This window comes from Panthera onca, chromosome D2, assembly GCF_046562875.1.
Source record: "Panthera onca isolate mPanOnc1 chromosome D2, mPanOnc1 haplotype 2, whole genome shotgun sequence".
Taxonomy (NCBI): domain Eukaryota; kingdom Metazoa; phylum Chordata; class Mammalia; order Carnivora; family Felidae; genus Panthera; species Panthera onca.
Window position 1 is genome coordinate 12,352,667 of NC_138349.1, and position 13,624 is coordinate 12,366,290.

Sequence of the window (13,624 nt, forward strand, 5' to 3'; positions counted from 1 at the left end):
CGCCCAAGACGATGAAAGACACAGACCCCTTTAGAACCAGATTACCCCTCAGGCTTTGGTAGAAAATACTCAGCATTTCACTGAAATGACACTCACACTCGGTTTCCAAAGCGTTTCACAATTTTTCCCAACACCCCTCCGTTTCATGGGAAACTATAAACACAGATACGCAGAGGCTCTACAACATATTGCTGACTGAACACAGCTGCAGAATGGTGTGTGCACAGTGCGTCATTTGTGTACAATGTATGTGTATGTTCACGTATGCGTGGACACAGAGATCGGGAAAAATGTCCACCTGAATGCGGACGGTAACTATCTCTGAGGGGTGGAACTCGTAGCTGGGACGCATGGGAAGACACAGATTTTTACTTTCGTCTTGATGTTCCACATTGCTGTTTGAATGTTCTTTAGCAAACAGGCATATTGTCCGTGAAAATAAATTTTTTTTACTCTTAAAAATTAGACAGAATGACTTCTAGTTCATTGTGAGTCACAGCCACACATTGGATTCTTTTTCAAATGTCTCATATATGCTAGTATTGACGTTCCCATAACTGGTAAGGTTGATGAGGGCTGTGACAGCTGTGACAGAGCAGAAAGAGGGTCAGGCGTGGAGACGGGGCCTGGTGTTGTGTCCAGACTCTGGAGCTAGGAGAGTACTCTGTGCTAAATCGTTCAACCCTCTGAGCCTCCAATTCTTCGTCTACAAGAATCGGGAAGAATAAAGCGTACTCACAGGATTATAAAGATCAAATAAAAAACAATGGACACAAAGGGCTTTATAATTTCTCAATGATTCTTCTAGAAAGATGGGAGACTCCATAAGATGGGAGACTCCATTGTTCGCCCTGTCCGCTTTCCGGAGCCTGCCACGGTGCCAAGTACAAAGGAAACAGACACCAGATACTGGATTTATGACACCGGGCAAGACACAGGAGCCGATCCAGGGCCATTCCCATCAGATGTTTGCTTCCGTGGAACCCCCAAGCTCCCATATTTAAAGCAGACATTCAGAGTGCAAAGGCCCACCCTGGGTGAATGAAATGATACGCAGACATAGGTTCACTTCTAAGCACTTGCCCAGGAACAAGCTGACTCTGAACAGACCTCTCAAACCCTTGACCCCCTCACGTTCAGTCCTAAGACGTGTTTAAGCTGCCAGAAAGACTGGTGAGAATACCAGGCACCATGATATAAAACCATCAGCCACCCAACAGTTACCAAAATGTAAACCGAGAAGTGTACTTGAAGCGTACCCGGAAACTAACCTTCACCTTGGTAACCCACGGAACCACTGAGGAAATCAGGTTTGTCCTTCTTTAATTTATATTCTGTTATACGTTATAGAGAATTAAGCTTTAATTTTCAAAATCCCTCTAATTGGATAGTACTGATGGGAAGACATCTGGGGCAAATATCTAGGCTCGGTGCGTTCCATCCCAAGCAATGGTTAGTGGTTTGTAGAATGAGTGTGTGGCAAAATAACCAGTGGTTGCTAATTATTCTATATCACAGGGTTTGGCATCATCCATAAAGCCCCGCCATGCTGGCCTCTTCCTCTCCAGAGAGGATTACAGAATTGCCCGTTTAGAAATTTTTTTCTCCAAGTTAACATACGTTTTCCTAGTCTTAATTGGATCCAGCCTCTTTGCCCATAAGCAGAAAGGCAACGTTTCTATAATGATTGCATCCTTCACAGGGCAGGCCATCAGCCTTTCCTAGGTCTGGAAGGATCATTGGCTTCCTATTTTCTTTCCATTTGCTCAGCCTCGTTCAAGTGGTGATGTGAAAAACATGTGAAGACTGTGTCCTAAGGTGCCTTCGATTTAGCCAAAAAAGGTATGAGCATCACGAGCATGAAACATCTCCTCCAACCCACACAGAGCCTCAGAACTGGGGAGAACTGTTTGCCCCAAATGTTTTGATCTAACGCAAATATTTATTTCTTCCAAAACAAATAAAACAAACCCCTTCCAAATTGGGGGTGGGGGTGGGGGAGTTTGCCAGACATTTTTCACAGTTAAGACAAACATTTGGAAAACATTTTCCAATTTGCCCTATACCCTCCGTTAATCTTTCTTAAGCACGTCGAATCGTTTCCTAATTTACCATCTACTGTGACATCAAGGCCATTTCTTGAAGATCTTACTTTCTCTGCTCTCCCCCTCTCCCCCACGCAACTTGGAGCATGCATCAAGTGTTTCTTGAACAGACCAGACACGTGCTCATTTGGCAGACACCCTCCCTAATCAGTGACTGTAGGCTCAGACACATGGACCCACAACAGCACTAGACTTGAGAAAAGCTGGATCCTAAGACATTGTTTGCCATTCAAGTTTGGGGCCCAATTCCTTGTCCCCCACCCCTCCCCTATTTTTCCTAGGGCTTGGAGTTCCTCCTCACAGATGTTATCCGAACATCCCAACAAGCTCCTCCCGAGTGCACTAACAGACAACATCGAGATGAAGCAGAACACATTTCTGCATCAGCCATTACCAAGCTGTTTTTCTTGGGCCATTTGCTGACCCTCCAGCTTGTTTTCATTTCACAAGTGGTGTAAAACCCTTGCCAAGGTAGAACTCCGTTTTCAAATGCTGTTTCTCCAGACCTTTTATCAGCTATGCCCACCAATTACATTGGCTGGGCTCCCTCTGTCCTGCAGCTGAGTAGTTCTATCCTTCACCCCTCCCTCCCTTCCTGACCTGGTTAAGCTAGAAGGTTCACCTTCCCTTGCAGGGGCAGAGCAAAGGCCTGACTTCCTGTCCCCTCCTTAGCAGGCAGTGACATCATGCTGCCTCTCCAGCATCTCAAGTTTGACGGGGACCCCCTAGGAAGAGACCCTCTCAGCTGCAAAGATCCTTGGAAAGTAAAGCTGCTAAATTAATGCAACACACACACACACACACACACACACACATTACTGTCTTCTAAATGCAAACATTTAAAGTTTACCACTGAAAAATGGAAAGAGGTTAACCCTGAAAAGCTTTTCTGGAGGAAAAGGCTGCCTCGCCCCGGGACGGAGACAGGGATGCCCTGAGATCTGGCAGAGGACTCACTCTGGCGGGCTCCCCCACCTCCCCCACCCCAGCCCCCTACTTTTTAATCAAGTAAAGAAAACTGCAGAGACCCGAGCACACACCTAAGGTGCCATCAGGCAGAGGTGCCTGAGGGCAGGGATCTCCCAAGGGGTAGCAAGCACCCCAGGAAGGGGGGCATGGGGCAGACGTGACCGGCAAGGGGTAAGCCAATGCCAGCAGGAACGGGCCTGCCCAGTGCCATGCGTCAGCTCTGCCGAGGAAAGGGAGCAGCATGCTGGCAATGACATACCCTCACCACCACCCATCTGGTTTAACACCCTGTCCCTGAGGGGCAATTCTGTGGCCTCTGTGGCAAGATTCTCTCCAAGCTCTGCCAGGACGACAGGCCAAGAGGCTGACCTTGCTCTTTTGATGTGTCCCTACGTGTGAGGGATGGGGGAGGGAGGAAGATGCAGGTAGAAGGAGAATATCAGTAATGAGGCTCCAGAAAGGACCAGAGCCATGGGTGCACACATATAGCCCCCTCCTCAGTCACGGATTCATTTGAGTTGATAAACAGTTCTACTTACTTACCTACTTATTTATTTATTTATTTATTTATTTATTTATTTATTTATTTAGACAGAGAGACAGAGAGAAGTAGGCTCCACTCTCAGCATGGAGCCCGACACAGGGCTCGATCCCACAACTGTGAGATCATGACCTGAGCTGAAATCAAGAGTTGGGTGCTTAACCAACTGAGCCACCCAGACACCCTAGGTGTTTCCATTTTAAAATAAAACTGTTTGGTGGCACCTGGGTGGCTCAGTCGGTTAAACATCCGACTTTGGCTCAGGTCATGATCTCACGGTTCATAAGTTTGAGCCCCGTGTTGGGCTCTGTGCTGACAGCTCAGAGCCTGGAGCCTGCTTCGGATTCTGTGCCTTCTCTCTCTCTCCCTCCCCTGCTCACACTCCGTTTCTCTCTCTCTCTCAAAAATAAATAAATATTTAAAAAATTAAAAATAAAGAAAAATAAAGTAAAACTGTTTAGGTGTTTCCATTTTAGAGTAAAACCGTTTATGGGGCACCTGGGTGTCTCTCTCTCCCTCAGCCCCTCTCCCCCACTCGTGCTTGCTCACTCTCTCTGTCTGAATAAATAAATAAATAATAAATAAATAAAATGGAAACACCTAATGTGAGGATTCACCTATCAGTAGTCATTCACAACCTAGTAGGAATTACTTCATCCAATGTCTCAAATTGGCATTGACCTGAAATCAGGGTGTGTGAGGGCAATTATACTCCCATTTTGCCTTCATCAGGAAATCTGACAGAGACCCTCTTTCTCTTCCATAATTGCAACCTCATGGGCATTTATTTTTTTAATGTTTATTTTTGAAAGAGAGAGAGAGAGAGAGAGAGAGAGAGTACAAGCAGGGGAGGGGCAGAGAGAGAGGGAGACACAGAATCTGAAGCAGGCTCCAGGCTCCGAGCTGTCAGCACAGAGCCCGATGCAGGGCTTGAACTCACAAACTATGAGATCATGAGCTGAGCCAAAGTTGGAAGTTTAACCGACTGAGCCACCCAGGCGCCCCGGGCATTTACATTTAGAAACCATACTGCCCTGAGAAATGAGTTTGCTTTTTGGCTTACATGACATGGAGGGGAAAGATTTATTTTGGAACATTAAAGGACTGCGGAAGGTGGCTTGAGGAAAGTCCACAGTTCAAGTGAGTTCCTTTCTCTCAACTCAGTTTCCCCATCTATTAAACCAGGGTAATCTCTAGTCTGGAAAGTAGGGAACAGACTAATAGACCAACTGAGAAGGCTTGGGGCAGCCAAGGCACTGGCCACAGTGAGCCTCTGCCACTGCACAACAGGGCAATCATCTTATCTGTTTATCTCAGTTTCTTTGGCTTTCCCCACATGCCCGGAAGTTGTCCTTCCAGGTTCATTTCATTGTTGCCTTTTAAAGAAAGATTGATACTCCACAGATTGCAAATTCCTAGAGACAAGGCAGGCCCTATGGAAATTAGCCTAATTTATTACTGACTTCTGTCAGGAGGATGTTACCAGTCGACTCTGGCACAACTTCAAATAGAGTTCCTTGCTTCAGACACCAAAGAACAGCAACTAACTGTTTTATTGTTTCCAATGCTTATGCTGCTCTAAGCGTGCTCTAACTGGGTTATCTTTAAAATCTTTCAAATCTCACAGGCAACAGTTTTTAAGAAGAAATCATTTGAAAGCAGATCCAAAGATGGTGTGTTTTTGACATCTTTCTCCACCGTCTTATTCCAATCCGTCCTGTTCAGAAGAAATGGAAAGCCTTAAAATTGTTTTACCTATTTTCACCCTTATTTTAAAACACCGTCTTGAAGTCCACAGAAAGAGTTGGGTTGTTGGGGTTTTTTTCCCCCTTCCTTCTGTGGATTTACTGTATATATAATTTTCTTTTCTTAATAAAATGATTGTTTTAAAATATCCTCAGGGCGCCTGGGTGGCTCAGTCAGTTGACCATCCAACTCTTGGTTTTGGCTCAGGTCATGATCTCATGGTTCGTGAGATCAAGTCCCGTGTCAGGGTCCTTGATGACAGCAAAGAGCCCACTGGGGATTCTCTCTCTCCCTCTCTCTACCCCTCCTGCACTCACACACGGGCATGCCCCCTACTCTCTCTCTTTCTCTCTCAAAGTAAATTTAAAAAACTTTAAAAAATAAAATAAAATAAAATAAAATAAAATAAAATAAAATAAAATATCCTCACATCAGGAGTTTCAAGAAGGAACATAGGGCTCTGTCTGCATCTATAATATGCACTTAATTTGAATCAGGAAAGTCAGATAGTTGCTCAATCTAGGCAAATTTCTCAACAAGATATGAAAAAATAAAAATATGACTGGCTCATCACCACCACTAATATCTATGAGTGTCCTTGAACTAAATTTTTCTCCGAAGTGACTCATTCCTAATCCCTAATCCCCCAGCTGCCCTCCCTACCTCTGCCTTTTTCCCTCTCTCTTCTCCACACCCTCCCATTTCCCTCACTCTCACTCCTTTACCTTCCCCCCAGTTTTCATGTCAGAAGCTAGGGGGCTATTGCCCTCTTCAACTGAATATGCAGAACCCTAGAGCCGCTATGTCCAAATGAACTTTTTGCAGTGCTGGGAATGTTCTATATCTGCGCAGTCCAACCCAGTAACTGCATTTGAAATGTGGTTAGCATTCTTAAGGAACTGAATTTTTAATTTTAATCATTAAAATGTAAATAGCACAAGCAGCTAGTAGCTGCCATGTTTGGACAGCACACCAAGCTAGAGAACTAGATGCCTTCAACCTTCCAGGTCATTCCAGGTGACAGGCTGCATCAGAGGACGTGCTCAAACCAGTCCCAACAAAAAGCTAGAAAGGAAGGCGGCCTCCTCCGTCGTCACTCCAGAAGGGCGGCCCATCAGCCCCACCCAGGCCACTGCCCTAGCTCCAAGGTTCCACCTGGAAGGCACCCCAGCACACCACTCTTCCTCTTGGATCTTGCCATGTCTCAACCAAATGGTCCTCCTGCCACTGCTTCGAGTGTTTTCCATTTGCAGGAACGCAGGAACTGACCTCCAGGAAATCACAACGTCTTGGAAAATTAGCAGTTGTCCTGCACACGTCAGCCTGTCCCTCAAGTATGACCTTTGAATTATCCTTAAAGTATATTTTGGTCCCTCAGGCTACTGAGGACCAAGTTCCAAGTTCTAGAAACGCCGAAGGCAGTACAGTAACCTAGCTATGCAGGTCACAGCACCATCAACTTCAGCTTTTGGGGAGGGGGGGGAGGAGTCTAGTTCTACTCATATCTGATTTACCAGTTTAAAAGCCCAAGACAAGGGGCGGCTGGGTGGCTCAGTCAGTTGAGCATCCGACTTCAGCTCAGGTCATGATCTCATGGCTCATGAGTTCAAGCCCCACATTGGGCTCTGTGCTGACGGTGCAAAGCCTGCTTGGGATTCTCTCTCTCCCCCTCTCTTTCTGCCCCTTCCCCACTCACGCATGCTCCCTCTTTCTCAAAATAAATAAATAAACTTAAAAAACAAGCCTAAGACTTGGGACACCTGGGTGGCTCAGTTAGTTGAGCGTTGGGCTCTTTGATTTCTGCTCAGCTCATGATCTCACAGTTTGTGAGTTTGAGCCCCTGCATCAGGCTCTGTGCTGACAGCGTGGGGCCTGCTTGGGATTCCCTCTCCCTCTCTCTCTCTGCCCCTCTCCTGTTAGTGCAGTCTCTCTCTCTCTCACTCTCGAAATAAATAAGTAAACAAAATTTTTAAAAGTCTAACATGAAAACGATGACAGGCCCCTGACCTCTAGCAGCATGTGTATAAGGCTGATATCCTCCCACAGGGTCCTTCAACAACAGATGCTGAATGAATGAATAAATGAATGAATGAGTGAGTAATTCTACTCTTAAGAATCTCCGAAGACAAATTAAGAATGGTTTTCTTAACCTTTGGTTAGCCAATGGTTGGAGGGGCATGGGTGATGGTCTAGTGAGGAAACAACTGCTTTCTTTTTAAAAGGTAGCATGATTGGGGCGCCTGGGTGGTTCAGTTGGTTGAGCATCCAACTTCGGCTCGGGTCATGATGTCACAGTTCATGAGGTGGAGCCCCGCATCAGGCTCTCTGCTGACAGTGCACAGCCTGCTTTAGATTCTCTGTTCCCCCTTCTCTCTCCGCCGCTCCCCCCTCCTCAAAAATAAACATTTAAAAAATAAAAAATAATAAAATAGCACCTTCTTATTTAAAAAATAATTTAAAAATTAAAGGTAGCATGATTTGCGGGGGGGGGGGGGGGGGTGCCTCAGTCGGTTAAGCATCTGACTCTTGATTTAGGCTCAGATCATGATCTTACAAGTTCGTGAGTTTGAGCCCCAAGTAGGGCTCTGCACTGACAGTGCAGAGCCTCGTTGGCATTCTCTCTCTCTCCCTCTCTTTCTGTCCCTCCCCTGCTTCAATGTGCGTGCTGAGCCCCACTCTCTCGATCTCTCTCAAAATAAATAAATAAACTTAAAAAAAAAAAGGTAGCATGATTTATACAAAATGGTGTGTGTCCTCCAGTGTTTGAATGGTAGTAAATGGAACAACATGGTCTTTACCCCAAAAAGATAAAGTTTAAGATGTTTGATTGATTGATTAAAATCTTTTCTTTAGGATATTTTAAAATAAAATCTTCCCTGAAATAGAACAGAAAGTGTTTTAAAGTAGAAATCACTCCCATTATCTAAGCCCGCATGAGCCATTTTAATCATTTAAAATCACACCTTAAAACCCTTTATCTTCACTATTCTATTTTGATATGAGGTGTGGGGGCTGGAGGGAATAGGACTGGAGAAATTCCTGAAATTCCTTCTCTACCTGTCACCTGTTTGTAGTCACCTTCTCTCATGTTCTCAAGTTTCCTTTCGGTTGCATGGTCCACCGCAGTGATATCTTTTGGTAACCATGAGACTTTTTTTTTTTTTACTTCAAAACAAATGTCTAGCTATCATAATGCTTTACCTTGAGCCACAGATATATTGGCAACAAATCTGAACTTTAACTATCGCCCGCAGTCCTGGATGGTTTCCCAAGAACACTGGGAGCTCCCAGGTGTGAGGTGAATAGCCCTTGGTAAAGGTGGATTTGGCCATATATTGAGCTCTTTCCTGAATCCGCATGGACATTACTAAAGACTTCAGCCCGGACCCAAAGTGTATCATTTAGCAAGGCACTGCAAGAGCTACAGCACGAATCAAGCTTTTTGGAGTTTGGAAGCTGACAAGAAGCAGCTAAGCTACCGGAAGATAAGAGCCTTGTGAGCATTTATCCGATGATTTTTAAAACAGGCAGCTGGATTAATTAAAACCGTCGCTTGAAGTCTTTCTGTAAGAGAGCTAGGCCTTCTGAAAACATCGCTTTTGGTGTCTGTACCTTACAGTTGTCAGTACTGAAAAGAAACTTAGAGAAAATCAACGGCAGTTTCATTTATCGGCATTGTACTTAATGGGCCAGGCAGCTTTTCGCCAGGGTGAACGCTGTTCCTCTTGCTCTCCCGTACGGTTAAGATCGAAGCGAGAGGCCGCGGGGTGGAATCAGTATGCCTGCCGATGGCAGTAAGGAGGCTTAAGCTTCAGAGACATTCCAGCGTTCTAATAACGAAATATACGGACATGTCGGTTTTATCATCATGAACTAGGGGTGCAAGGGAAAGAGGATAGGGAACGGGGGTGGGGGGTGGCGAGACAGGGACTTTCGGTCCTGTTGTGGAATGCTGAGGCTGTGGGGGAAGAGCCTGCCCCTCGCGCCTGCCCCTCACAGGTTCCCTCCCTCCTCCTACTAGCCTCTGCTAGCCTCTGCTAGCACACAGCTTCACCTTTTCCCCAGGCCCCTATCTCATCAGGAAGAGCCAGGCCAACAAGTCACAGAGTTGTCGGAGAGAAAAGTTCCTACGCACTCTGCTTTTTGGCAATTGTGACCAATGGCAAAGTCATCACATTTCTGACTTCTGGGTTCCTGTGCTCAGTGTCTGCTGAGACCATGAGCGGGAAAATATGATCAGTACTCCCTCTGTCGTCCTTATCAATCAGATATGGCCATTGCTGGCCCTGTGAAGGAAGGTGAGCCCTGGCAGAATGGCTTCTCATCACTGTTCACTCAATGAGTGAGGCGAGAGATCTAGAATATGAGAAAAACATAAAAACCTTTACTGCAACAATAAAACCGAAAAGAAACACACAAAAGGAATTCTGCAAACACTCCTCACTATTATTTCAACGCCAGCTTGCGTGCCAATTTTCTGAGATTCTAAAATGTAAACAGATAGATAGAGAGAGAGTTAGTCTGGATCTCTTTTCATTAAACCCTTAATCACTTAGCTCATTTCCATAAACTGGCATGAATTCAGCCTCAACTTCTCTTTTTCCTTAACCACTTTTTAGGAGAGTAATCTGAAGTTCCTAAGAGTGATCAAGGCAATGTTTTCTCATGAGACCAGGACAAATAAACAGCCCACAACATACATTTGGATGGTTTAAAATTTTGAACTTAGATCTTCCGAGATCTATCTTTTCTTATTCCAAAACAATTTTCACAAAGGTGCCGTGAGTTTGCTTTGTTTTGTAATGACTAACAATGAATCATTTGACTCTAATCCACTTATAGATTTTCTATTTTATTGCTATATTCATGTTTTCCCCTCATACATATTTTATTATGGTAAGAATTTGAATATACAGTGAATTAAGAAGCCATCTGCCTTTAAGAATGCATAATAATAACAAAAGATAGGCCCCAAAATTACCCACCAACATGGACAACTACAATTTCCTTTATAACATTTCCAAAGTGTGTCTGTCTTTCTTCAAGGCCTGTTTCTCTATTGTTTGGGACAAATGTGACTTTTACTTGAAAGCCACATTTTAAATTGTTTACAATGTATTTTGTTAAGTGAACTAAATTAAATTTCACATACGCCCATTATATTTCTCATCTGTAACCTTTCACAAGAATCTCCAAGTAAGAAGTGCTTTAGAACATTCTAAACAACTTGGATTATTAAAGATACTAGAAATTTTACGTTAGATGTTTCATTAAACTGAAATTTTCATTTCTGAATATTTAGAAAATTTATTTTTCTCTTCTCAGTTATATACTTGAAGTCACTCTTTCAAACTAAGGAGTTTTCCCCCAAAATTGCTTTTATTTCTAAAACCTTCCACACTAACTAGAAGCCATGTGCTCAGATATTTAATAAAGACCCAGTGAGAAGAAAGTGGAAGCCCTTAAAATCGTGGATTCTCTTTAAACATAAGAAAGAAAGAAAGAAAGAAAGAAAGGAAGGAAGGAAGAAAGGAATAAAGAGAGAAACACACATTAAAAAATGCAACTTCCATGTCAGTGATTAATTTTTCTCATTCATGTGTCAGTCTCTCTGTTTCCTTACAGACAAGGCCCTCTCCATTTCAAAGACATCGTCCAGAGCTATTTTCTCACTGTGAGATGACTACCAAACTCCCCGAGAAATTGAAAAGACTTCCAAACGCAAAGGAAGTGAAAGGCACATTCTCCAGCACTTTTTATCACTGTAATTCGGTCATTCCATATAGGCTTCCGGCCTTCAGTTCTCTTCCCTACTGTTCTGAAAAACCCAATTTGTTAACCTGCCAAACAAAAATATCAGGCTGTGGGAAAAAAAAAAAAAACAAAAAACGAGAGAGACCAGTTTGGGAGAGAAAATTGATAACACTTTGCCAACTCCAAGCAAAACATTTTAAAAGAAGCCACCAAATGCTGAAAGAAGAAAACAGCATGCCCCAGGCAAACGGATGTGTAGAGCGGCAAATCTAAAGAACAGAATTTCTCCTTAGGGGAGAAACCAGTGAAATTTGCAAAGCCTCCAGCACCACCATATCCAGTGATTTCCCAAGAAATAATTTCAGAATGGAGGGAGGGTGGAAAACTTTCCCAGCCCCCAAGCCCTAAGATATGCCACCACGTCTCGCCACTAGGTGGCGGTTGCAAAGGCAGCGAGAGGGGGGCTGTTTTCGCCACTTCTTTCCCTCCAGGACGCACAGCCCGGTCCAGGGGAGAGCCCACTAGATCCCACCTCGATCCTGTTCGCTAAAATGCCAGGTTAGGTAAAAAGAAAAAAGCTCAGGGCTTACAACCTGAAATCACCAAGTAACAGCCTCGCCTACAAATCTGTTCTCACCAAAGCTGACCAATGGAGCGGGGACGGACGTGCATATTTTAAACTCTGCTGGGGTTTTCAAAGCAAACCTTCCAGGCGGCTGGTTTAGAGCACATGTGACGACGAAATTACGACGTGAAGCCTGGGTTGAGTTACTGGGCTGTGCATCACCCACCCGCACAGCGTGTACAGAGCCACAAGGTGATGGAACTGGCTGGGTAAACATGAATCGTTTTATTGCGAGCCAGAAATTCTTCCTTCATTCATCAAAGTGGGTGAATGAAAATATGAAGTAGGTAAGGCATTTTTGTGCGCTGCCCCCTGAGTCTCCTTCTGAAGTCAAGACCTTACTTAGGCTCCCTTCTACCTGGGGCGTCAAATAAAGCCTCCTCCCATGAAAGAGAAAAACCACTTCCCCTTTTTGTAAAACGACTGCACGCCAGACCTCAAATCTTGGCAAAAGAGATGTTACATAAATTCCAGGTGTTCCTAAATATGTATGTTTACATGCAATCATTTTAGGAAGCATCTAAGTTTCTGGGCCACTTTTTCTTTTCTTCTCTTTTCTTTTCATCTGAAGGAAGAGGCCAAATGTGTGTTTATAGCTTTGACCGAGGCTTTTACCCACTTCGTTTTGACGATATTTCCTGCCAGCTAAATGCAGGAAATCTAATAATTTGCACCCAAAATGCATCTAAGCACCCAGCACACTTACCTTTCTTTCTTTTTTTTTTTTTTTAACTGAACCCAGATCAGGCAGTTCAGTTACCTCTCCCTCCCATCACCAAAGGGGAAAAAACCCAACTCTGAAATACCGAATTATTTTCTAGGTGATTTGTACAGCCATTCTCCCGTTATTCTATGAACAGGCTAATTCCTTAACATCTTACTTTGCCTTTAAAAAGCTTCCTTCCACACGACGGGATTTCCCTAAGAAACATTCCCAGCGGATGGTTTCCAGCAATAGCCTATATCAACTCAGCCTGCGCAAGCAAAGACTTGGCTTCTGCTAATTCCACTCCCCCCCCCTCCCCGCCCAACACACACACACCAATTCACACACACACCAATTCACACTCACAGAACCATCCCGGGCCGACTGGAAAAGCTATTTTGTTTGCATGTTTGCCCATCTCTTCCTGAATGAATGCTTTTCCAACTGACCTTTCAACAGCTGCCGAGAAGGCACGGTCTGTAAGGTTAGAGCCGGAAACTAAGGGATATTTTAACATCCTAATCCCTGCAACCTCTACGTTTCTCGTTCTCTACTCAAGTCCAGATTCTGTGATCCCAAGGGCAGGAACCCTGAAGCGTCTGCAGAGCAGCTCTCCGAGGTGTCCTGCTCGCGACCAACTCACTGCAGGCATCCTGCACACGCACAACCCCAGCCTACTCTCTGCCCGACACCCGCACCCTGGCCCGTGGCGAATACGCCAGGCACGCACCAGCCCTGCCTCTTACCTTCCCTGGCTTTCAGCAAGACCGTGTTGGCCACGATGTTTTCCAGCTCCATTGACAGTCGGCGGTCAGCGAGGGAGCCTGCCGGCGGGGCTGTCAGCTGCTGGGGGTGCTGCCGCTGCTGCTGCCGCTGCTCGGGCTGCCGCTGCTGCTGCCGGAGCCGGGAGCCGGGAGCGAGCAGCCCGCCTTGCCTACCGCATTATTCCTGCTCTTATCCCTCGGAGTTTTCCCCCTCTGCGAAGAGGAGCTGCCGCCGCCGCTTCTTCCTCCCTCTGTGTCCCCCCTCCCCCCTCCCTCAACACTTTCCCCCCCACCCCCCACCCTCCGCGTTTCTCTGTCACTCCATTCTCCACCCCTCCGGCTCCCTCGGATGCTTTAATGCCTCGGATGCTTCTGCCTCCCCTCCGTCCCTCCCGGGGGTGTGGTACTAGCAGG

General features: G+C 45.2%; 1 protein-coding gene across 1 annotated transcript in view; it reads right to left on the minus strand.

Annotated features, from left to right (window-relative positions):
* GRK5 (G protein-coupled receptor kinase 5) overlaps positions 1 to 13,495 on the minus strand; it is a 214,751-nt gene extending 201,256 nt beyond the window's left edge. Inside the window, exon 1 of the mRNA XM_060641356.3 lies at positions 13,193 to 13,495. Coding sequence (XP_060497339.1) covers positions 13,193 to 13,244 — 52 coding nt within the window. The 5' untranslated portion in view covers positions 13,245 to 13,495. The remainder of the gene's footprint in view (positions 1 to 13,192) is intronic.
* Positions 13,496 to 13,624: the final 129 nt, after the last annotated feature.